General features: G+C 43.9%; 1 protein-coding gene across 8 annotated transcripts in view; it reads right to left on the bottom strand.

Moving 5' to 3' along the window:
• Positions 1-2,295: 2,295 nt before the first annotated feature.
• LOC142860488 (NACHT, LRR and PYD domains-containing protein 1a-like) overlaps positions 2,296-23,599 on the bottom strand; it is a 132,683-nt gene continuing 111,379 nt past the window's right edge. For 3 of the 8 annotated variants that reach the window (XM_075991818.1, XM_075991822.1, XM_075991819.1), the window contains 11 exons: positions 20,416-20,586; positions 19,497-19,667; positions 18,205-18,294; positions 16,033-16,124; positions 13,440-13,539; positions 12,054-12,277; positions 8,609-8,871; positions 7,998-8,123; positions 6,994-7,135; positions 4,501-4,545; positions 2,297-3,572 (listed from right to left, as the gene is read on the bottom strand). In XM_075991818.1, the coding sequence (XP_075847933.1) occupies positions 3,280-3,572; positions 4,501-4,545; positions 6,994-7,135; positions 7,998-8,123; positions 8,609-8,871; positions 12,054-12,277; positions 13,440-13,539; positions 16,033-16,124; positions 18,205-18,294; positions 19,497-19,667; positions 20,416-20,586 (1,717 nt within the window). In that variant the 3' untranslated portion in view covers positions 2,297-3,279. Of the gene's footprint in view, positions 3,573-4,500; positions 4,546-6,993; positions 7,136-7,997; positions 8,124-8,608; positions 8,872-12,053; positions 12,278-13,439; positions 13,540-16,032; positions 16,125-18,204; positions 18,295-19,496; positions 19,668-20,415; positions 20,587-23,599 lie in introns of all 8 variants that reach the window. The other 5 variants (XM_075991824.1, XM_075991823.1, XM_075991825.1 and 2 more) reach the window with 4 other exon arrangements.

The following is a 23,599-nucleotide window of genomic DNA, read 5'->3' as shown; positions in this document are numbered from 1 at the left end:
GTCCAGGGGTAGGTTGATCCCGAATTTCCGGAGAAACCGAAACACTGACTTCCACAGTGGTTGCACAAGATTGCATTCCCACCAGCAATGGATGAGGGTACCCCTTCCTCCACAGCCTCTCCAGCAAAGGCTATCCTTGGTGTTTTTGACTTTAGCCATTCTGACAGGTGTAAGATGATATCTCAAAGTTGTTTTGATTTGCATTTCCCTGATCGCTAAGGAGGTTGAGCATGACCTTAAGTGTCTTTTGGTCATTTGAACTTCTTCTGTTGAGAATTCTCTGTTCAGTTCAGCGCCCCATTTTTTAATTGGGTTAATTAGCATTTTAAAGTCTAGTTTCTTGAGTTCTCTATATATTTTGGAGATCAGACCTTTGTCTGTTGCGGGGTTGGTGAAGATCTTCTCCCAGTCAGTAGGTTGCCTTTGTGTCTTAGTGACAGTGTCCTTTGCTTTACAGAAGCTTCTCAGTTTTAGTAGGTCCCATTTATTCAATGTTGCCCTTAATGTCTGTGCTGCTGGGGTTATACCTAGGAAGCGATTGCCTGTGCCCGTCTGTTGTAGGGTACCTCCCAATTTCTCTTCTATCAGGTTCAGTGTGCTCAGACTGATATTGAGGTCTTTGATCCATTTGGACTTGAGTTTTGTGCATGGTGATAGATATGGGTCAATTTTCATTCTTCTACAGGTTGACATTCAGTTGTGCCAGCACCATTTGTTGAAGATGCTTTCTTTCTTCCATTGTATTTCGATTTTCTTGTATCTGTTGAGTCTTGCTTTGTGTCTGAGTATATCATCAATTTCGGGAAAATTCCATGATGTTTAGAGAAGAAGGCAAATCCCTTTGTGCTAGGCTGACTGCAGGTCTCCTCTCCTCCTCAGCTCCCACTAACCCAAGTCTCATCCCCAACTAAAAAGAACACCTGCTGTGGTCTCCTTTCCCCTCTGATGCCACTTCCTTCAAATCTCAAAGATCCTCTGCTCCAACCTTCCTTCCCCCAACTCATCCCAGGAGCTCAGCCTCCAAACCAGCTGGCATTCATTCCTGTGATCACACCAGCTGTGTAGTCATGGAAACAGGTAAGCTAACTGAGGACCTTCACCACTCTCTCCTCTCCCTCAAACTCAATACCCCAGTATCTTCACTATCTCTGCAACAGAGCACCTGTTTTTCAGCTTTTCTTCCTTCTCTGCCACCATCTCCTGTGGATCCCACAGACGTTCCCCTCCCAGCCTCCTTACCCCACTTGTTGCTTTATCCCAGCCCCCAATTCCAGCAGACACTTCCTGATAACCCACAGGCTACTCCTGCCAGGGAAGCAGGTAGGATGTGTATAGATTTTCCTTTCTCCTTCTGTCCCTCTAGATCCAATCCAGTCTCACCCCCAGTGCTATAGCCTACCTGTGAGTGACCTCTTTTTACTGTTTCTCCTCTCATTTAGTCTCAGAGGAGACTAAAGAAGCAGGTTCTTGTTGAACACTGATCTCCTCCCTCCTGTGAACTCCTTCAGACTCTCAGCCTAGCCCCATTCCTAAGAGTCAGCTTTCAATGATAAGAAATAAGTTTTACTGGGAAACCTCACTGACCACACATATTAGGTGCATAAAATTTCCTACCAGTTGGGGAAAGTCAGGTCGGCAGAAGGAAAGGTACCAGACATCATACAACAGGCCATTTTCCTCAAATCACACCTCTGAGGTATGAATCGAGGTAAGTGATGCTATTAGTTAGTACAATACCACTGTCTCCAGTTTAGAAACCAGAGCATGGCATCTCAGAGAGAATAGACACTTCATGGTCTATCAGAACAAACTAGTTGGTCTGGTACCACCCTGATGTTTTTTTTTCTGTGTCATTTTTGGTTCTTTCTGCTAATTCATTTATTGTTTATGATTGTTGCATTTTTACACCCTCTGCCCCCCTGTCACTTGTCTTTACTATTATGATGTCATTGTTCCTCCTAAGCTTATCACATCCCAGTTTCCATACACTGGCTTGTTACTCTGTGGAGCCAATGCTAGCTGTGTAACTCAGAGACCTCTCTGTGAGGAACAATGTTCTTATTTGTCTTCAGGAAGACAGAGCAGAGCTTCTTAAACTCTTTCCACTTGTGAAAGCAGTTGTGCCCACTTCTGACTGTGAATTAAATGAATTGGCTCTTGAAAATGATTACATTCCTGTTCGTAGACCTGGGGAGTAACAGAAGTCTGACAGATTCTGCCCTTGTTCTTGAGAGACTTCCTGTATAATTACTGCATACACTCGAGCCTTCATATATATTTTTCTTTAAAAAAAGAAAAAAGAACCCAACAACATAATGAATAGAGGGGGGACTTGTCAATTAAGTTCTTTACAAATACAAGGCTTATTATTTGAATTCTCCACAATGCTAAAGAATAAAACTGATTTTAATGATGTAAAAAAAATTTCCTACCAGGCAGCAAACACCCATCACACTCTCCCATAGTCAGAATAAACAGCAACCAAGGTACAAACACCTACCCAAAGCAAAACAAATCCAGATATCAGTACTTAGACCTTTAATCATTCCAGTTCCAGATGCCTAGATGACTATATAAAAATACAGTCAATAACATCCAAGCAAATATATCTCAACTAGAGCCCACCTATCCACCACAGCAGTGCCAGAATATTCCAACATAGTTAAAGCACAAGAAAAAGGTCTTAAAAGTTTGTATGAAGATGACAGAGGTCCTCAGAGATTAAATTAATAAATCCCTTAAAGAAATCCAGGAGAATCCAAACAGTGTGAGGAAATGAACAAATCCCTTAAAACATTTAAATCACACAAAGAACAAGGGAAGTAAATGAGAAAGTTGTTCAAGACCTGAAAATAGAAATAGAATGAATAAAGACAACAAAAACTGAGGGTGGGAAATATCCTTCCTTTCCTATTCATAAGAATTCACTTTCCAGGGAAAGCACCATCTCATTGTCTCCATTCCCATGCTCCCAGTTCTGCTTGTATCATGGTTGGTCAGGTGGTTTTGAGATGGCCACTCAGGCCATAAAGCCAGCTGGACAAGGCTGAATAGACTTGCTGGCTCCATTGGAAGTTTCCTGAGATGCACATCCCATATGAACAGGATGGGGAAGGGCAAGAGGGGACGTCTGGGTCCCCAAGAGATGTCCTAGGAACATTGCCATTTGAATGGCAACTCAGATGGCCACTGGTTTATAGATGGAGAAACTGGAGGGCCAAAGGAAGGTCAGGCAGAGCCAAGACTCGAAGAAGAGTGCACCTTTCAGCCACTAAGATGTCAGGATCCAACAGAGACACCTCCTGACCACTCAAAGAGGTCCATGATCAGGTGAGGATGTGTTTCCTTTAGAGCTTGGTAGACTTGGTCTTTGCTGGCCCTGTTCCAGGAGCGGCTGAGGCTGAACAGCTTCCGCATCTTGTCTTGGGTGGTGGCTTCAGCCCTCACTGCTCCATACTCCTCTTCACTCAGCACCAGACCATGCAGCTTGTCCAAGAGAGGGTCCACTGATGTCACTCGGGCCACCAGCTGCTCCCGATGCTGGTCCACGAAGTGTGGCAAGGCAGGAGCATCTAGGAGTGAAGACTGACACTGAGCATAGAAAGAGGCCTCTACAGACTCTTCCACTGTCGGCTCAGTTTTTTTTAAATGTATTTCATCTGCATTGTGCACCCCTGGTTCCCTTCCTCCTCTGGGAAGTCAAGAGAAAAAATATTTGTATCCTTCCTGAGGCCAGTTATTAGTCTGACATTCTGCATAACTAAGAGGAAGGGTTTATGGTAAGGTGTTCAGGTTGGGAGTGGGTAGTATAGTAATGTATTATTTGTGTTTTAATAAACAAAGCTTGCCTGAAGATGAGTGAGAAAAGCAGTCATACTATTCAGCCATACAGGCCAGGGAATGGTGGCACACCTTTAATCGCAGGACTCGGGAGACAGAGGCAGAGGGTTCTCTTTAGTTCTAGGCCAGCCTGGGCTACACAAGATTAAATCTGTCTTAAAGAGAAATAGAGCTCACACTCAGTTGATCCCAGCACTTGGGATAACATTTCTTTTTTAAATCCCAGCACTAGGGAGGTGGAGACAGGAGTGATATGGCTGGGTAGAGAGAGGAATATAAGGGGAAAGAGACAGGATCTCAGTGTACTGTGAAGTGTGGGTTGTGGAGTTTGGAAGTTTGTGGACAGGATCTCACCCCATTTCAGTCTGAGGTAGTGATGAGAGCCAGTAATTGGCCGCTTTGCTTTTCTGATCTTCAGGTTGAACCCCAATATCTGTCTCTGGGTATTTATTATTCGTGCTGTAGGGTGGGGTTATTTTCAACATGGGAAGCCAAGAGGCATGAGAGAAACTCTGCCCTGGGGCAGGTACATGGCCTACCTGTCCTGGTAAGGTTTGCAAAGTGAGGCTCCCTCCTTTCTCACTGACCTTCTCTCAAGGATCAGATGATCTACCTGCGGAATACTATTGGCTTCTCTGGCTCTGTATAAGTGTTACTGACCTTTGTGGACTGTACGGATCATGGGCTGTGCAGGCCTGAGGTCTCCTGGAAGAAAGGAGAGATGATCCTCTCTAATGATTCTTTACAAATAGAATGGCAAAATGCTGAAATTCATGCAGAACCACTAGAGACATAGGATTTCCAAGGAAATTCTGAATAAAAAATGATTTTGTAGAAAACTTCATCACACTTCTTTCAAACCAATACTAGAGTCCTAGTAGTAAAAACAGCATGGTATTGACACAAAAAGATGTGCGGATCAATAGAATAGACTCGGAACCTAGATAAAAGTTTATACAGCCATACCTACCTTGACTTTGACAAAGAACCCAAAAATGTACTTTGTATAAATTACAGCCTGTTAAACAAGTGGTTCTGTAAAACTACTTAGCACTGTATGCAAGAATCAAACTAGATGCCTAGATCACACCTTTAAAAAATTAACTATAAATGATCAAAGACCTTAATTTGTGCCCCAACACCCTGAAACTTATAGAACAAACATAGGCAGAACATTTCAACAAATCAGTATATGTCAGGATTGTGTGAATAAGATTCTGGTAGCACAGGAAATAAAACCAAAACTTGGCAAATTGGATATCAGAACACTCAAAAAGTTCTGTAGATCAAAGGAAACTTAATTGAGTGAAGATGTAGTTAAGAATGGGTGAACTATTCCCAGGTAACATCTGACAGAATATTAGTAATAGGAATATATATGGATCAGAAAACCTAAATAGCAAGGAAATGGCACAATTCTGAGATTTGCCATAGGAGTAGCAGCAGAATTCTTAAAAGAGAAAACATATATGTGTACGAAACACTTAGAAATTACAAAAATACAGGTTAAAATTTGTTATGATTTTCTCTCATTTTTCAATTAAAACAAACAAACCCAGGTCTTTGAAGGTCTTAGGCCCTTAGAAAAACTACATTTACTGCCTACATAAAGGAACATGGTGTCAATTCTCTTCTAAATAGCAATGTTTATACCAGAGACAAAGGCTACTTTCAGTCTTCACCAGAAAAGCCTCTCTTTGCTGTGAATGGAGGTACCTGCAGATACCTACTGCTGTGCAGGATACTGAGACTAAGGGATGGTTGAGTACTAATCCCTATTAGTAGACAATTATATCGCTCCTCGAGGATCTAGGAACATTGTGGAAGAAAAATTGGAAAGAATGTAGGGACAAAAGATATGGGGAAGGGCTGTGAAGATATGGAGAACATATCGAGAATATATAGATAAGAGGTTGTGGTCTCTTCTAAGCATGACATGACCATGGCCATCATGAACTCTTAGCACCTGTACCTACTGCCTCTGGACCCACACAAGTAGGGCCCTAGACATGGGGAAGCAGCTCACAGGGACAGTACTACTTAGGGCTTTACTACTGACAAATAATAGATTAAGGGAGAAGAGGGTGTATACAATCCATCTGTACCCACTGGTGAACTGACTTGCTTCCCTATTGGGAAGTTCAAAACCCTCAGGCACACAGAGCATCCTACTTAAACTCTGTAAGACACAAGCAATAATGAATGTGGGGAGATGATTTGTAGAAAAGAAGAGGGGCTGGCAGGAGGCTAATAAGGTTTCTTTAGAATGGAATTCCTAGAATGCATTGTATGCATGTATAAAATTGCCAAAAGACGGGGCTGGAGAGATGGCTCAGAGGTTAAGAGCATTGCCTGCTCTTCCAAAGGTCCTGGGTTCAATTCCCAGCAACCACATGGTGGCTCACAACCATCTGTAATGGGGTCTGGTGCCATCTTCTGGCCTGCAGACATACACACAGACATAATATTGTATACGTAATAAATAAATAAATATTAAAAAAAATTGCCAAGAGACAAAGGGATTTTAAGATTAAGAATCTCCTGATGGAAAAATCTCTTCCTTTTCACTGTTCACATTTAAATGTGAACTGTTACTAGTTGCTTTCTGCATCTCAAAATCTGTCATTTCTAGGGCACTGGGAGTAGAAATCACGATGCAGGACTGAGAAAATGGGGCGTAGGGTATGCAGTGGTTTGCATGTAACATGTTCTGTGATCATATGTTGAAAGATTGGTTCTGCAGCGGTAATTGTCATGAGGACTGTGGTGTGATGAACGAACACACACACTAGTGCACTCATAATTGCATGGACACTGAGAATGGTACTGGAAACCATGAGAGTGCACAGTTGGAGGAACTGGGACACTGGAGGCCCATCCTGGAATAGGCTTCCCACCTCCTCCTTCTCCTCCTTGTGGCCTCTCTCCCTCCTCTCCTCTGTCCCTGCTCCTCTTCTGTTCTCCTCTTATCTTTACCTTTTCCTGCTTCTCCCCCCATTGCACTCACTCTAACTCTAACCTCCTGCTTTGGTTCTAGCAAAAGCCACATAACTGATCTGACTATTTCATGACACCAAGAATTAATGACAACACACCTTCCCAATTCATTGCCTTTTTCAACCTTTTGAGTAGCTGGATCTAAACTAATTTTACCTGGATTCAGCAAGGCTTCCCATTTGAGATTTCCATTCTTCTTGTCTGTGATTTTCAGTTTAATCACTGAATCCATGTGGCCAACATAGATCTCAGAGAAGAGCTGGGATTCCCTGGGGCTCCGGTAGCACAGCTCCAGTTCCTGAAGGGGATGAGGACAGATTCTGTTTCAGAAGCCTCTACTCAAGAGAACAAGCGTTTTCCACACCCCTGTGCTTTCTTATTCTTGCACACCATAATAGACCCTGGCTTAGGCCCTGTGTGTCTTTTGCAATGAGTTAACCTATAGCTTTGAATGCACATCTTTACTCAGAAGACTGGAACATTGTGAAAGGGGACATAGAAAGAATGTAGCAACAGAAGATATGGAGAATGCTAATGGGCCCAGCTTAGCCCACATACTATTCCTTTTCTCATCACTCTGACAAAAATATGGCAGAAACAACTTAAGAAAGAGCTTATGTTGTTTAGTTTCATGATGGGAACGCATGTAAACTGGAGCTCTGTTATTTGTGGCAGGAGCTTGTGGCGTAGCTTGTTATATATGATCAGGAATCCAAGTTTGAGGTGAGGAGCAGGTAGAGGCTATAGCCCTCAAGGCCTTCCACTAGTGGCCTGCTTGTGATTGTTGGCCTCACATATTTGTTTCCACAACTCCCCAAACACTAGCAGTAACTGGGGATCAAGTGTTTAACATTTACACCTGTAGGAGACCTTTCAGATTCAAACCATGATGAATCTGACAGAGCTCATCCTGAAGTCCTTGACCCAGGACTTGCTGCACGGTAGGCTCTGCCCTTCTCTGTACTGTATTAAAACCAACTCCTCAGTTCACCAGACCTTCTGTGTGATCCCTTAAATTGCTTTCCACTTAACTTGGAAGTTTTCTTGCTCATCCTAAAGCCCAAATCATTTTTCCCCAATCTCAGTTTGCTGTAAATCCTTTTAATGTGCCCCAAATCCGGCATCTGATCCTGTAGAATAGCAAACCCCTGGATGCTTACCTTTGGAATGATTTCCAGGTTCTTGGAAGCAGACACTATGTACCGTGATCCAATGTAAAGAGAGTCTACTGGGGGTGGCTTGTGTATTCGAACAAACTGAAACCTCATTTCTTGTTCATCAATGGCCTACGGAACATTGCAGACAGAGATTTAAATAGATTTCAGTACTGCAACAGTTAACTGGTCTGAATAAGGTGTGTTGGTTGATCAATACATTTTTGTGTGATGGGGTGATGTCAGCTCCAGGGAAACCTTCTGACTTGTATTCTGCTATATAGATTATTAATTATTGGCCTCTGTCAGGGTCACTGTGGAAACTGTGTCCCTGACAGAGAAGAAGGGAGTTGGTTTCATGTTGGATATGGAGAATTTCTATTCATTTGATGGGTGGAAAGAGGCCATAGAAGGATGTGTAGAATAAAGGGGTGTTAACGGCAGTTGATGAACCTCTGTTGTGAGGGGGCCAAGAAGACTGCAGACTCATAATCACCAGGGTTCCCCTTATAGAACTGTATCCCACTCCATGTGGAGAATTTTTCCAAAGGGATAGCTATATTTTCAAGTAGTCTGTCAATCCACCCTAGCCCCACATTTCTAGTCCTCAGTGTTACCTTCTGAATGGTCCAGTCATTGGGAATCAGGTAGAGATGAAGGGTGACATCCTGGAGATTGAGGTAATAGTAGATCAACGTGACAGAAGTGATGCGGATGAAATGTCTGACAGGAGGCATAATTCTTAGTAGAACTCCAATTGGGGAGAAGCTTGGGTTTTCCAAGACTGTGTAGCCCTGCTCCACTTTGGCTGGCACTTCTAGGACCATCCCGTGTTCTTGAAAGTGGGCCACGTGGAACCAGGAGGTGTCCACCTGTCCCTCTGTGAAAGAACAGATTCAATGACAGGGATTTAGAGTTTCTACTGAACTGTGCTTGGCTGGAAAAAAAAGCCACTAAGATGTGGAATGGCGGTGGTGCTTAAAATGAGAACTGGTGACTGTATTTGGTGGAACTGCTTGACGAATGGGAGATATGACACTGGAATGGGATTTGAGGTCTTTTCTCCTCCTCCTCCTCCTCCTCCTCCTCCTCCTCCTCCTCCTCCTCCTCCTCCTCCTCCTCCTCTTCTTTTAAAAAAGAAGTTTTGATTTTTTCCAGTTTTATTTCTCTCTCTCTTCCTTGTCACTAAGGACGTGAGCTTTAAGCTCTGCTCTGGTGCTATGCCTGCCTGCTGCTGCCATGCCGTCTGCCATGATGGTCATGGACTCTTAACTCTGAAACTCTAACCATTCCCAAATCTTTCTTCTATAATTGCTTTGGTCATGAAGTATTTTGAGCTTTTGGTTAGTTTGTTTAATTGAAAAGCCATGAACAAGAAAATCTTAAGTTTTATTAATTAATTCCCACTGAGAACATAGCAGATTAATAAAACATTTCCATACTATTGGTTCACCATGCTGTGAGGTGACTGTGATGTGCTACTATAGTGACTCGTGCAGATTACCACTCATTGGAGCAGCCTTGGCTTTGACCTGTCTTGCTGCTGGGGGAGCATTCACAGTACAATGGAAATTCTTGATGGTCTCATCCATGGATCCTACAATGAATACAGCCTTAGAGGCCATTGTTAGAGATTGCTCATCCATTAGGTTCTCTGGGGGCACTGCTATCACCAACCTCAGTGTCTTTGGAGTGTAGTGTCCACTAATGTGCTTGTTGCAGGATGGAGTTTGCTGTTATGAAAGAGACCAGGGGTACCTAACTTTGTTCACTGAAGGCAAGTTGGATGCAACCACGGAAACATTAGTGTCAAATGTGAGCTTGATGAAATCTAGAATCACCTTAGATCCAGGCCTCAGGGCATGATAGAAAGAAACTATCTTGATTGGGTTAAAGATTTGGGAGGACTTAACCACTGTGGGATCCATGGACTAGGATCCAGGGTTGTGTAAAATGGAGATTGTCATATGAGTACAAGCATTTAGTGGTTTCTCTTCCCTCTGTTGACAAAATTTATCAGGCATTGCAGGCTCAGTGTTCTCAGATCTCCATGCCATGATGAACTATTCCTTTAAAGTGTGTGCCAAATAAATCTTTCTTCTAAGTTTCTTAATTTAGGTATTTTGTTTGAGCTACAAGACTTTGATAACTTGTAAACTTGGATAGAAAATTGATACCAGGAGTTCGGTCATTGCTATAATTATCCTGGTCACATGGGTTTTAGGCATTTGGAAGAGTTTTGTGGCTAGAATGTAGAAGAGTTTGGTCCTTAGGACTAGGAAAGTCCTTCTATGCTGAAAGCAGAGCTTATGGTTACATTCTTTTGGAAGCAGGGAAGACAAGATGCTGAGAGAGGGGGTGGAGGCCAGTTCATGTCACTTTTAGAGAGGAGGAAGATTTCCATTGAAACTGTAAAAGGTGCCATTCATGAGACAGTTTGGCCAAGAATCTAGTTTTGGTGCATAAATGTCCTCAATATGAGTAAAGTTGAATTTAAATATAAAATACTATATGGCAGGAAAAATTCCAAGACATAAAACATTGACCCTGATTCAAAAAGAAAAATCAGTTGTACATATTAGAGATCAGCATCACTGCAGGGAGAGCACAGTGACAATAGGAAAGGTGAGCTGAGGGCAAAATCTCACTCTTCATGGGCTCACCTTGTGAACAATAAAATTAATTAAAGACAGAAAGACTTAAGTGGTCGTGTTCCCTGTTCCACAAATGCAAATCCCAAGGAAGTGTTTCCCCATGATCAGCACATCATTTAGGGAGGCCAAATCCATGTAGCAGTGCTTCCTGTCAGGTTCAGGAGCTCAGGATCTTCTGTATGTGCGTGTCACTATTATTTTTATTTTCTTTTGAGGTTTTCAACTTATTCCTGCTTGATTTCTTCATCTGCTTTTTTTTTCGTGTGGGCTTGCTGTTAACTATGAATATCTTTAACCTGGGGATGCTTAATGGTGTTTTCTATTTAATGTTCTCCTATTGGCTAGTGCCACCTGAGTTTCTATTTTACTTTTCAATACTTCTTTAGCTGTTGGGTCTCCCCTCTTATGGCTGCTCATCACCTTTATAAGAAGAACATCTTCTGCTGTGTGCTGGATTCTCCTAGTGTCTATGGTGGACTTATTCCTGTGCTCCTTGTAGCCAAAGAAGTAACTGACCTCAGTAGCCACTCGTACAACACCAGGTTCCTTGATGTTGTGTTTTCTTTTCTTAAGCAGAGTCTGGCTGTATAGTCTAATTTCCTCTTGCATTCCAAATTCTCTTGTCTCAACCTCCAGAGATCTGTAGTAAAGATTTCCATCATGAGACCTTACACAGGAAATCTTATATTTATTAAAATATCTTCTGAAGGAATCCTTGGTGATGACTGAGGTTGGGACAATTCATGAGTTCCCCTCTTTCCTTAGGACACCATTATTCTGTGGCTCCAGTTCTCAAATGAAATCTGAAGACATCATTTTCTCCCCGCCTGTAGCAATGTAGTGGAGTGTTGGTAAACCTTGGGTACCAAATGATCCTTGTTATTTTTCTTTCCAACAATGTCTTCACATTGTTCAATTTATTCTGTTTCCTGCTGGACTCTTGTGAGATATGCTGTGTAAGGAGCGCTTATTAATCACCAGTTAATATAGCTACTGAGAATATCACTTTCCACTCAGGGTCTCCTTTAGTTAATATAAAATAAAGTATAAGGCTTGGAGACATGTGCGTCAAAGAAAATACATCATAGACAAAGGGATGACAAAACATCTCAGTGTCGGTGTTCACAACCTGCTCTGCCGTGCTAAGGAAGGCATAGACCTTTCCTCATCACCCAACACTCTACACTGTCCTATATGACCTCTCAAGTCCTCCATTTCCATCACCTTACTCCTTTTTTTGAGACAGGGTTTTTTCTGTAGCCCTGACTGTCCTGGAACTCACTTTGCAGACCAAACTGGCCTCGACCTAATAGAGATCTGTCTGTTTCTACCTCCTGAACGCTTGGATCAAAGTCATGCACCATCACCGCCTGGCCTCCACCCTACTCCCTATCCTTCCCTTGGTTACCTTGGAGATCCACAAAGTGAGGGAGGTACACAGCAGCCACAGCTCCCCGCTGAGCCTTGATGTCAAACAGAGGCCCAGCCACCATGTGACTGTCCTGCAAGGGAGTCTTGTCCAGGTGTTGGCTCCAGGCACAGAATCCAATTTCGATGGTTGTTTCCCTTGTTACCACAAAGTGGAGTCCTATGTTGGCACAGTGGTAGTAGCCAGCTACAGGGAACTGAACTCTAGAAGAGGGAAGGCAGACACCAGTGAACACCAGCTCTGTTCACCTGCAGGATGCAGACCAGGTGAAGGGTTGGGGACACAACAGACTTAAGCCAGATGACTCTGAGTTCTGTTTCCTCTGTGGTCTGTAGGTGATCCCTGAGTAAAGAAGTCATTTAACCCCCAAATCTGTTTGTTCATCTGTAAACAGGGGTAATGACAACACCATCTTCTCGACCTGATAGTACTGAGTGTTCTAGAGTAAACCTACAGGTGACACACACCTGGAGCAGTTAGCTAGTCCTGTGATGATGATGATGGTGGTGATGAAAGTGGTGTGTGTGTGTGTGTGTGTGTGTGTGTGTGTGTGTGGAGTTCTGGGGCTCAATGTAGGACCTTGTGCACACTAGGCAAGGGCTCTACCACTAAGGTACACCTTCCTTCAGATTCTAGTGTTTATATTCCTTAGGAATATATTTCCCTAAAATAAGAGTCTATCTGCAATTAATAGTGGTAAATCCTTGGCCCTGAAACAATGTTTTACCAAGATCTTCAGAGATTTTCTTCCTTCCTGGTGACTGGTGGGTGGACAGGTGTCAGCTTCTGTGGGAGGAAGTTAAAGTGACAGTTTCTCCAGCTGAGACAGTGACTGTGACAATGTTGGAGGAGGATCCCGGTTATGTCAGATACCGTGACTGTGGGTATAGTCACTCATCACTCATGAGACTATAATTCTCATAGGTCAGGGCTGCAGTACGCATCCTCATGTTCTTAGGTCCCAGTGGGTTTTTCGCACACAGTGGTTGTTAGTAAGCAGGAGTTGGAGGGAAATCTAAGAAACTGAAGAAACCAAATATAATGATGGCAGGGATGCTGCTTACACCATGAATAAAACAACCAGTCCACATTTCAGATAATGAGCAAAGTTGAGAACAGACCGTGTAGACGAAATGAAGGATTCAGGACAGCTCTGTTGATTTGGTAATGGTGTGCTGGTCATGGAAGACGAGGTCCTGTCTGAACTAAAATGGAGGCATAGAGATAGGGAAATGTATGTGGTAAAATCTCATGTCCTGGACTCACTCTACTGTGACAGTGATGACAAGGGAGGACTGTAAATAGTTTTTAAAGTGTGGAAAGTGTATTGGGAAAGTCACCTTTTTCTAGGCAGAGCTCACTCACCTGTACAGATTCCTCTCTCTGTCAATCACCTCTACAGCCACAGGTCCTGTAGGGCCCCAGAAGTCATCTTCAGTATCCTGTGCTTCCATGAGTCTGTGATCTGGAAAGGCAGGGGAAGATGGGTAAAAGGTCATTAGTGGTGTAAATGATGAACACCATTCCTCTAGAAAAGGCCAGACAGAGGTCAGTCTCATCTCCCCAGCTTTTCCCAGTGCTGGACCATGACTGAACTCTTTTCCAGGTTCTCTCGCCTAGGTATTAGTAGGAGGCATGCCTGAAGATTTTATCACTGCTCATCAGGCTACCTGCATGCTTTTCATTTACATATAATTGAATACATTAATATACATTATTTATAATAAACTATATATATGTGTGTGTGTGTGTGTCTTTCCGCTGTGCTTCTTAAGCAACTATCCCACCATAATACCTGCCTGGATGCCAGCTGCATTGTTTCTTTCTTACTGGTCCATAAGTGTTGATTTTTCTAGTATGTCTCACGTGGTATGATAAAAAATAAAAGAAGATAGCTCATAATATGGTGAGCAGGGATAGGGAGATGAGTCCCAGGCCATAGCAGCTAGGAATGAGACACAGAGCTCTGGTATAGAGCCGAATGCAAGTCACAGACTTGAGAATGGGGCATCAGCAGCCCACAAAGTCTGGGAAAGAAGCAAACAGTATTCCCTCTGGTTTCTAAGTGTGGAATGTCTTGCAAGGGGTGCTGCTCTTATTGGAGAGCCTGTACGGTTCCATCTCAAAGACAGGAATACAAATGACGACTACCTCCACAGCATCTGTTGCAGATAATTTGTTTTTGTTTTTGTTTTGTATATGACTGGGACAATCCACCAATGAAATATCAGCAATATCTCTGCCTCAACAAGATCTTCACAGTGACAGAACTAGCTGACAGGCTAATGTGGATGGGGGAGATCTCATAATGCCCCACTCCTAAATGAAAATCTATAAGCATTCTTGCTAGCCCTATAATGGCTCCCTCAATCAAGATGTCTCTTTTCTTGTTCTCTGTCTCTGTCCTTCCCCCATCTTGATCATCCCATTTTTTCTAGCTCTCCTTCCTGCTCCCTTTCTCCCCTCCAACTCCCCTTCTACTTTCCCTTTTCCCCACACCCCATGCTCCCAATTTTGTCAGGAGATCTTGTCTATTTCCCCTTCCTAGGGGAAACTCATGTATGTTTCTCTTAGGGTTCTTCTTGTTACTTAGCTTCTCTGGGGTCTTAAACTATAGGTTCGTATCCTTTGCTTAACAGCTAGTAAATACCTATGAGTGGTTACACACCTTGTTCATCTTCCTGGGTCTGGGTTACCTCACTCAGGGCAGTTTTTCAGTTCCATCCACTTGCATGCAAATTTCAAGAGGTCATTGTTTTTTTTTTCTTTTAACCTCTGAGTAGTTCCCCACTGTTTAAATGTACCACATTTTCTTTATCAATTCTTAAGTTGAAGGTTAATTCCAGGTTCTGACTATTATGAATAATTCTGCTATGAACAGTACTTGCACTAGAGAAAGTCCCAAGAATTTATAAGGATGACCCCAGCCTAGTCTCCAACCAATTGTGGAGAGGGTACCCGAACTGGCCTTGCCCTGTAGTCAGACTGATGACTATCTTAAATGTTATCATAGAACCTACATCCAGCAACAGATGGAAGCAGATGCAATGAATCACATTAGAGCACTGGGCTGAGCTCCCAAAATCCAGTAGAAAAGAGGGAGAATTGAGAATATGAGCAAAGAAGACAAGACCCTGATGAGGACACCCTCTTATGTAACTTACCTGAGCTAATAATAAGCCTTCCAACTAAGGCCTTACAGCAAGGGAACCAGCATAGACCCTCTGAATGTGGGTAACAGTTGTATGGCTGGCGCAGACTGTGGGGCCACTGGCAGTGAGACTAGGATTTATTTCTACTGAGTGTTCTGACTCTTTGGAACCCATTCTCCCTGGAGGGATACCTTGCTCAGCCTAGATATAGTGGGAAGGGCCTTGGTCCTGCCTCAAAGCAATGTGTTAGATTTTGTTGACTTCTTATGGGAAGGCTTATCCTCTCTGAGGAGTGGATGGAGGGTGGAATGGGGAGTAGGAGGGGGAAGGTGCAGGGAGGAGGACGGGAGGGAGTGGGAAATGAATTTGGGCATGTAAAATGAGAAAAGATAGTTTAATAAAAGAAAACCTACAAGCAATTAATAGCTGGTAGGAGAGGGACAAAATCAGTCTTCTTAAGGAATAGTTTCCTAAAAGGCTATCTAGTCCGAAGTGGTCAACCTAGAACATATAAATGACCAACACCAAATGGATTCATCAAGTTCTCCTTATATATACATATGCATACATGTGTAAAAACACATGTAATTAACAATAGTACCTAAGAACAGCTCATGAATTTGAGACAGAGTTTGTTGGTGGGGAACAGGAGTTGTTGAAGCAGACAGAATTAGGGCTGGAAATGATGTAAATATAGTACTTGTGTATTAAATTCTAAAAACAATAAAGAAAGAAATGCTGACACGCTCCACAGATGCTCCTTCATTTGGTAATCATGATGCTCTGGGTCTGAACCCTTCACATACCTGATTGTGGTCTCTGTTGCTTGAATGAGGTCACTCTGTTACCCATTCCTTTTCCTTCCGGGTTCTTAGTAGGGATCATCACATGTGGTTTCCTACATATAGATATGTTCTCCTCAGATGTCAGGAGAAACCATGAAAACCAGGGCTGTGTACACAATATCCCAGCATAAAATCCAACTCATCTGAATTTGAACTCAGTTCCATGATTTTTCTCTGGGCCAGAACACTATAAAGTCTCCATCCTCCCAGGCATCCATGGTGCTAGAACACGGATCATCTCAACCACTGCTTTGCTTTGAGTGTGTTCCCCAGTGTTTATTCATTAGAAAGCTAATTCCCAGTGTTACAGTGTGACAGGATGAAGGATAAGACACAAGGAGGTCACGAGTGTCTGCTGTCATGAAGGGGTTAATGACATCATCACAGGAGTAGACTCCTGTGCCCTGACAGGACTTGTCACAAAAGCCACCTTGGTCTCTCACTCTCAGCCCTCCCAGCTGCACAATCAGAGGGAACAGAAAGAAGGATTCTTTAGATGCAGGGTCCATGCCCTGGCTCTTCCCTGTATCCAGAACTGGAAGAAGTAATCTCAATTCTTCATGTTAAGCACCAGTGTCAGACATTGTGTTATAGCCACATAAAACAAACAATCACTCACCTTGAATGCTAAGCACCTAGATAGTATCTTCTAAATCCCTCTACTTTCTGTTCACAACTCCCCTGCCCTCCACAGACTCCACCCTTGTCCCTGGATCGAGTGAACATGGTTCCTATCCTCTGCAGCATCCTCTGTCAGGTGTCCCTGCTTCTGATCTGGTCCCTTCTAGTTCATTTTCTACATAGAAGCTGAGCATAAATAAAGGGTGAGGATACTCCATCATGACCAAGGTGCTGAAACGACTGTTATTTCCTTTGGGGAGTAGCAGAAGGTTCTTAGGGTGGTTCATAGTTCCTGCTGTGGACCCTGTCCCCCTCCAGGCTTTCCTATGTCACCCTTTCCTGCTCAAATCTAGACCAGTGGCTTTCAAATCCCTGCTTTAAAGTGTCACCTGGACAGGCTGCTAAATCAGAAAGCTCACTGAAGAAAGCTGTTCCATCTGAGATTATGGAGTTTGGCCTGAGAACCTGCATTTCTGTGGAGGGCTCAGGTGATGTTGAGGCAGAGATGGTATCCACACGTGGTTTCTGTCCCTCATTGGAACTGCTCACTCTTTGCTTCCCTATCCCATGTTTCTTCCTGGATCTTTCTTCTTCTCCTATCAACCCCACAACTCTCATCTTTCAGAGCTCACCTTAGCCCATCTCAGCTTTGGATGAAGTCAGACAGACCACTTCTGCACTCATAGGGTTCCCAGTACAATTTCTTTGAACTGTGGGGAATCAAGTATCCCCTCTCATTGCTGGACTGAGATAATGAATGTTGAACGTGTCTGCCTTGTTATCCTGTTTCCTCAGATCCCCAAACAGTGAATGATGCACAGCGGGTCTTGCACAAATGTTTGTTCAATGAATGGATCACTATCCTATGTAGAGACCCTCCCTGTCACATGTGGCATGGCAGCTGGGATCTTGAGCACAGAAGGAATTCATGGTCATGACTGAAATTGACTAAACTGGGAGAGCATGGGGCTTCAACACAGCCCCTGGGGGTGGAAAATGACTTTCCAGCCCTGAGGCTCTATATCCCATAGTGCAATGTGTGTGTGTGTGTGTGTGTGTGTTTGTGTGTGTGTGACATTCATACACTCCTGTGTGTGAGTCTGAGTTTTAGGATTGGGACAGTGATACCCATGGTGGCTTTTGTTCCCTGAGAATTTCTGTATCTTTTGAAAGTGTAGTTTCTGTTTTCCTTGTTCCAGTATTTAGGTTTACTGTTGCCTACCATTGTCACACTTCCTGTGCCCAGAGGACTCACCTCTAACTCACCTTTCACATTCTTTTTTTCTGATCAAAGAAATTATGTAGGTGTGTTATATAATTCTATTTTTGCTAAAAGCTAAATGAAACCTCCCCACCACACAGAACCCTTCCTCACATTGGTTTCGGTGGTTCCTGGTTTCTTTTGACTCGGTTTGTCTTTCCCATCACCTCAGGATACCTGTCCCACCTCAGTCGTGGACCAGCCACATAGAGGCTGAGTTGACTAGTAGGAGTTCTGTGTCCACTCCTTACCATGTGCTGTGGATTATCAGCTGTGGATTCTCTGCCTGCAGGGCCCTGAGCTCCATAATCACTGTGTCACTGAGAGGGGCCATGTCCAGCCTGCAAGCACAAGAAGAAGCTCTATTTCCTGGGATTCACAAAAGAATCATGAAACCTCAGGGTCCCTGATCCTTGACACTGTTGTCTATAGATGGAGCAAGTGAGGAGCTTTATTAAGTTCATTCTTGAGCCAAATCCAGGAGAAAGGAAAGAGAACAGCAGGCTTAACAAACAGAGATGTGTCCATGACAAAGTCCTAGTGGAACGTGGTCAGTATGCAGGGAGATCTGAAGCCAGGATGAGGACCTTTGGAACTTTCCAGAGCTGAAATGAGGGCTGGCCCTTTATACCCCTTCCCACAAATCAGTCACACTGGAAATAGACTCTCCCAGGGAAGGGAACATGGACATAGATGAGGGGACTCATATTGAAAAAGGGTCACAAAGTTGCTAGCAGCATTCCCAGTGGATGGAGTTCATGGCCATATCCCCATAGGCATTCTGGACAGAGGACCACCTCAGGCTCCTGTAGTGAAACCCCATGACCCTCCAGGGCTTCAACCACATTCTGGTCTAGAGCTTTCTCCAACTCTTCCTTTGCCTAGACTGCTGTCTCCAGGTTGGCCCAACCAAAGCCTATTTCTCTATCAGGCCTAGGGAAAGCACTCATGGGCCATCCAATAATGCAGGCTCTCTTACAATAATACATTCTCACAATATGTTGACTCCATAGCGTTCAGCAGAGTTTGGCAATGGTGTCATGGGCTGGTGGGTGATCTTTATCTGTCTCTTCCCACATAGCTTTAGCAGGAGAGAGCCACGCGTGTTTGTGATAGTATCCCTAGGTACTGGACAAGTGCTTAGCACAGAGGGTCCTGATATGGATGCAAGCACATATGTATTCATGAATGATAAATGATTGAATCACTGTCCTGGAGGAAGGCAAGGGAGTCTGGTAAGGTAACAGCCTTGCTAATACACATGACTGCACAGTGCCCAGCTACCTACCGGGTATTTGTTTCTACATATGTACACTTTATGTCATCAGAATCCATGAAGTGGGTATTCCACCTGATATATGAGGAAACTGAATTTTACAGACTACGGTGACTTGCCCAGGTCTCAGGTATAAGCGGCACAGCTGGTCAGGAGCCACTCTGACTATGCATCCCCCTCCCACTTCTTTTCCATATCCGGTATTTTTCACTCCCTCATGTTCCTTCTTTTGCCCTGCCTAGAATGGAAATCCTGGGTTTTACTTACCGTAGGATTCTGAGTTTGCAGGCAGGATTCCTGAGGCCCTTACACAGCTGCCTCACACCACAGTCTCCCAGGTCATTCAGCTGCAGGTCTAGCTTAGTCAGGCTGGAGCTACATGGGAGTACTGAGGCCAGGTCCTCACAGTGGCTGGATGTGAGGCCACAGTTGACAAGCCTGCATGGGAGATGCTCACCATCAGATTCTCCAGGGATCACTGCTCTTGGGAACTGTGCTATGGTCTCCCGTTGTGAGCCCTGGCATGTGGTGTTAGCATTGCTTAGCTTTTCTAGTGCCTTTTCTCCTCTGGGCGATAATCCCATGCTTCCCACAGCTGAGCTGCAGAATCATGGAGCACAGGTTGAGACCCACAGCTCTGCTGTGACTGGCCATGACAGACCTCCGTGAGACCCAGGACAGCTTACCAGTGTATTTCAAAAGATATCTGAAGTGACATTCACCAGCCAAAGAATAAGGACATGACTCACTTGTTATGGGATATCTTAGTAAAGATGGAGTCCATAGAAACAGAGCAGAAGGCTGGTTACAAGGAAGAGAGCAATAAGAAATGGGGATGCCATTCCCTGGCTGGTTTTAGCTTTCTCCCCTCTGCTTTATTTAGCCACCTCCTCTGTGCTCTTCAGCTCACCTGCAGCCACTTCCTCGGTATGTTTGCTCCACTGGAGCCCTCATGGGCCTGTTGTTAGCAATAGTTAGTGGGGGTCCCTGGAGAATATCAGTATTTCATGATCTCTAAGAATACAATACATTTTCCATTTCTTTATCATAACATTTAGGCCTCTGTTACAGGTGTGGGCAAGAGGATGAATATGTGATTAAAAGAAAGCCTCACTGTAGGTCCAGCTTTTGCCTTTGCTTTCTGCCATCCATCTCTGCTTCAGGGAAGAACCCAGGCCAGACTCACCATAATGTCCTTAGTTGGCATCCAGGGCATCTCAGTGTCCTACAGAGGCTCTGCACTGCACAGTAGCTCAGTGGATTTCCACGTAGGTCGAGCACCTTCAGACTTCCTGTGAACTCAAGAGTGGAGAAGAATATCTGCCAACTGGCATTAGTGATTGGAGTCCATCTGGACCTGAGGGAGAGAGATATTTGGTAGATGTGATTCATGTGTGCATGGTCTTACGTGCACAGCCTCACAGGGCAGAGTAGGTTTCTATCTGTCTGAGCACCAGGACTCAATATGCTATCCCAGGATTCACCAGCTTCTACCTGCTCCTTTGCTCTAAGATCTGGATCCTTTCCTGGGGGTTCCTCATCTACATCCTTATCATAGCATTCAGTGTTCTCATTTTGTGTCTGTTTCTGAGTCAGTCTAGTTGTGTTGGTGCCATTGTCAAAGGAGCAGCAGATTATGGTTAATATTTAAGCTGCCAACCTACCAGAAGTAAATTCTCTAAAGGGAAACCTCATTAGGCCAAGTCACGAGGCTACAGAATCTGGAATATCTTTTGCCTCTGTCTGTAAATTCACATATGCTATTGTAAATTTCCCTGCACCACAGTGTTTATCTTATGAATAAATTCTGACTTACTGGGCATTTACATCTCTGGATTGTCCTGAAGAATACTCATCCTTAAGCTGAATTGCCTAATTGATATCAGTAATTTTAGCTTATAAGAGTCTTAATGAGATTGGGGTGAGTTTCTGACCCCACGGCGCCAACCCGGGACAGGGATCTCAGAAGTTCCTCAACCCCCTATCCTTCTTGGGCTCTCTGCAGGGCCTCTACTCCCTGCATACTGCCTCTTTCTTCCTTTCCCACCCAGCTTGCATCCAGAACCCTCCCCACTTCGGCCCACCTGCCCTCTTTGGGCACATAACATCACCCAGGTCAGCCTGTCTGGGCGCTGGGTCCGAATCCTCAGGGCAACCAAGCGGGCGGGAGTTCCTTTGTTTCTTTTTCTTTTTCTTTTTTTTTGTTTAAACAAGAATTTTTTTTTATTGAGAAAAGGAAAAATAGTTTCCCCCTCCTCCCACCCTTCTCCCCCTCATCCTACTCCTCTCCCCCTCCCTCTCCAGTCCAAAGAGCAGTCAGGGTTCCCTCCCCTGTGGAAAGTCCAAGGACCTTCCCCCTCTGTCCATGTCTAGGAAGGTGAACATCCAAACTGGCTAGGGTCCCACAAAGCCAGAACATTATGTAGGATCAAAACCCCGTGCCATTGTCCTTGGCTTCTCATCAGCCCTCATTGTTCGCCATGTTCAGAGAGTCCGGTTTTATCCCATGCTTTTTCAGTCATAGTCCAGCTGGCCTTGGTCAGCTCCCAATAGATCAGCCCCACTGTCTCAGTGGGTGGGTGCACCCCTTGTGGTCCTGTCTTCCTTGCTCATCTTCTCCCTCCTTCTGCTCCTCATTGGGACCTTGGGAGCTCAGTCCAGTGCTCCAGTGTGGGTCTCTGTCTCTATCTCCATCCATCACCAGATGAAAGTTCTATGGTGATATGCAAGATATTCATCAGTATTGCTATAGGATAGGGTCGTTTCAGGTTCCGTATCCTCATCTGCCCAAGGAACTAACTGGGGACATCGCCTTGTGCTCCTGGGAGCCACTCTAGCCTGACTGCACCAAGCAAGGTAGGCGCTTTGTTTATGAGCTACCCAACCAGCATGGAGACCTGATCTCGGCACCAGGAGAGCCAGCATTGGGGAGAGCCATCATTGGGCATGGAGATCTGATGTCGGTACCAGGAGAGCCATCACTGGGGAGAGCCATCACTGGGAAGATACATCTGTAGGCAGGAGACCTGATCCTGTAAAAGAAGATCCATAGGGGAGCATTTGGAGGAAGAGATGGGCAGGCGCCAATACAAGAATTCACCCAACAATCTGAAAAGCAACATGAAGCCACCAGAAACCAGCAACCTCACAACAGGAGGACATGAAGACCTTAATCAAGAAGAAGTAGAAAAGATTGACTTCATGAAAGTGATTGACGCCCTTAAACAGCATGTAAAGAACGCCTTTATAGAAATGGATGAGAAATATAACAGAAAGTTTGAAGAATTGAATAAATCAGTGAATGATACCCTAGAAAACCAAGGAAAAACAATCAAACAGATAATGGAAACGGTTCAAGACTTGAAAACTGAAATGGAGGCAAAGAAGAAATCACAAACAGAGGGCCGACTGGACATGAAAAATTTAAGTAAATAAACAGAGACTACAGAAACAAGCATAACCAACAGAATACAAGAGTTAGAAGAAAGAATCTCAGATTCTGAAAATACCATAGAGAAAATAAACACACTGATCAAAGAAAACAGCATGTCCAACAAACTCTCATCACAAAACATTCAGGAAATCTGGGACACAATAAAAAGACGGAACCTAAGAATAATAGGAGTAGAAGAAGGAGAAGGAGTGCAGATCAAAGGTCCAGAAAATATATTTAATAAAATTATAGAAGAAAACTTTCCCAACCTAAAGAAAGATATACATATGAAGGTTCAAGAAGCATACAGAACACCAAATAGGCTGGATCAAAAAAAAACATCCCCTCGCCATATAATAATCAAAACACAAAGCATACAGAATAAAGAAAGAATATTAAGAGCTGCAAAGGACAAAAGGCCAAGTTACTTATAAAGGTAAACCTATCAGACTTACACCACACTTCCCCATGGAAACCATGAAAGCAAGAAGGTCCTGGATAGATGTGCTGCAGAAACTGAGAGACCATGGATGCAAGCCCAGACTACTATACCCAGCCAAGCTTTCGTTCACTATAAATGGAGAAAAAAAAATTTTCCAGGATAAAAACCAATTTAAACAATACGTAGCCACAAATCCAGCCTTACAGAAAGTAATAGAAGGAAAATCACTAACCAAGGAGTCCAACAATGACCACAATAACTCAGACATCTAGAGACCCTTCACCAACACTACTCAAAGAAGGGAAACACACAAACTCTATGACTAAAAAAGTGACCGGAGTTAACAACCACTGGTCATTAATATCACTTAATGTCAATGGACTCAACTCACCTATAAAAAGGCACAGGCTAAGAGATTGGATACGAAAACAGGACCCAACATTCTGCTGTTTACAAGAAACACACCTCAACCACAAAGACAGGCACCTACTCAGA

The sequence above is a fragment of the Microtus pennsylvanicus genome, chromosome 11, assembly GCF_037038515.1.
Source record: "Microtus pennsylvanicus isolate mMicPen1 chromosome 11, mMicPen1.hap1, whole genome shotgun sequence".
Classification (NCBI taxonomy): domain Eukaryota; kingdom Metazoa; phylum Chordata; class Mammalia; order Rodentia; family Cricetidae; genus Microtus; species Microtus pennsylvanicus.
The sequence above is the reverse complement of the archived record's forward strand: the minus strand, read 5'-3'. Positions and strand labels throughout refer to the sequence as shown.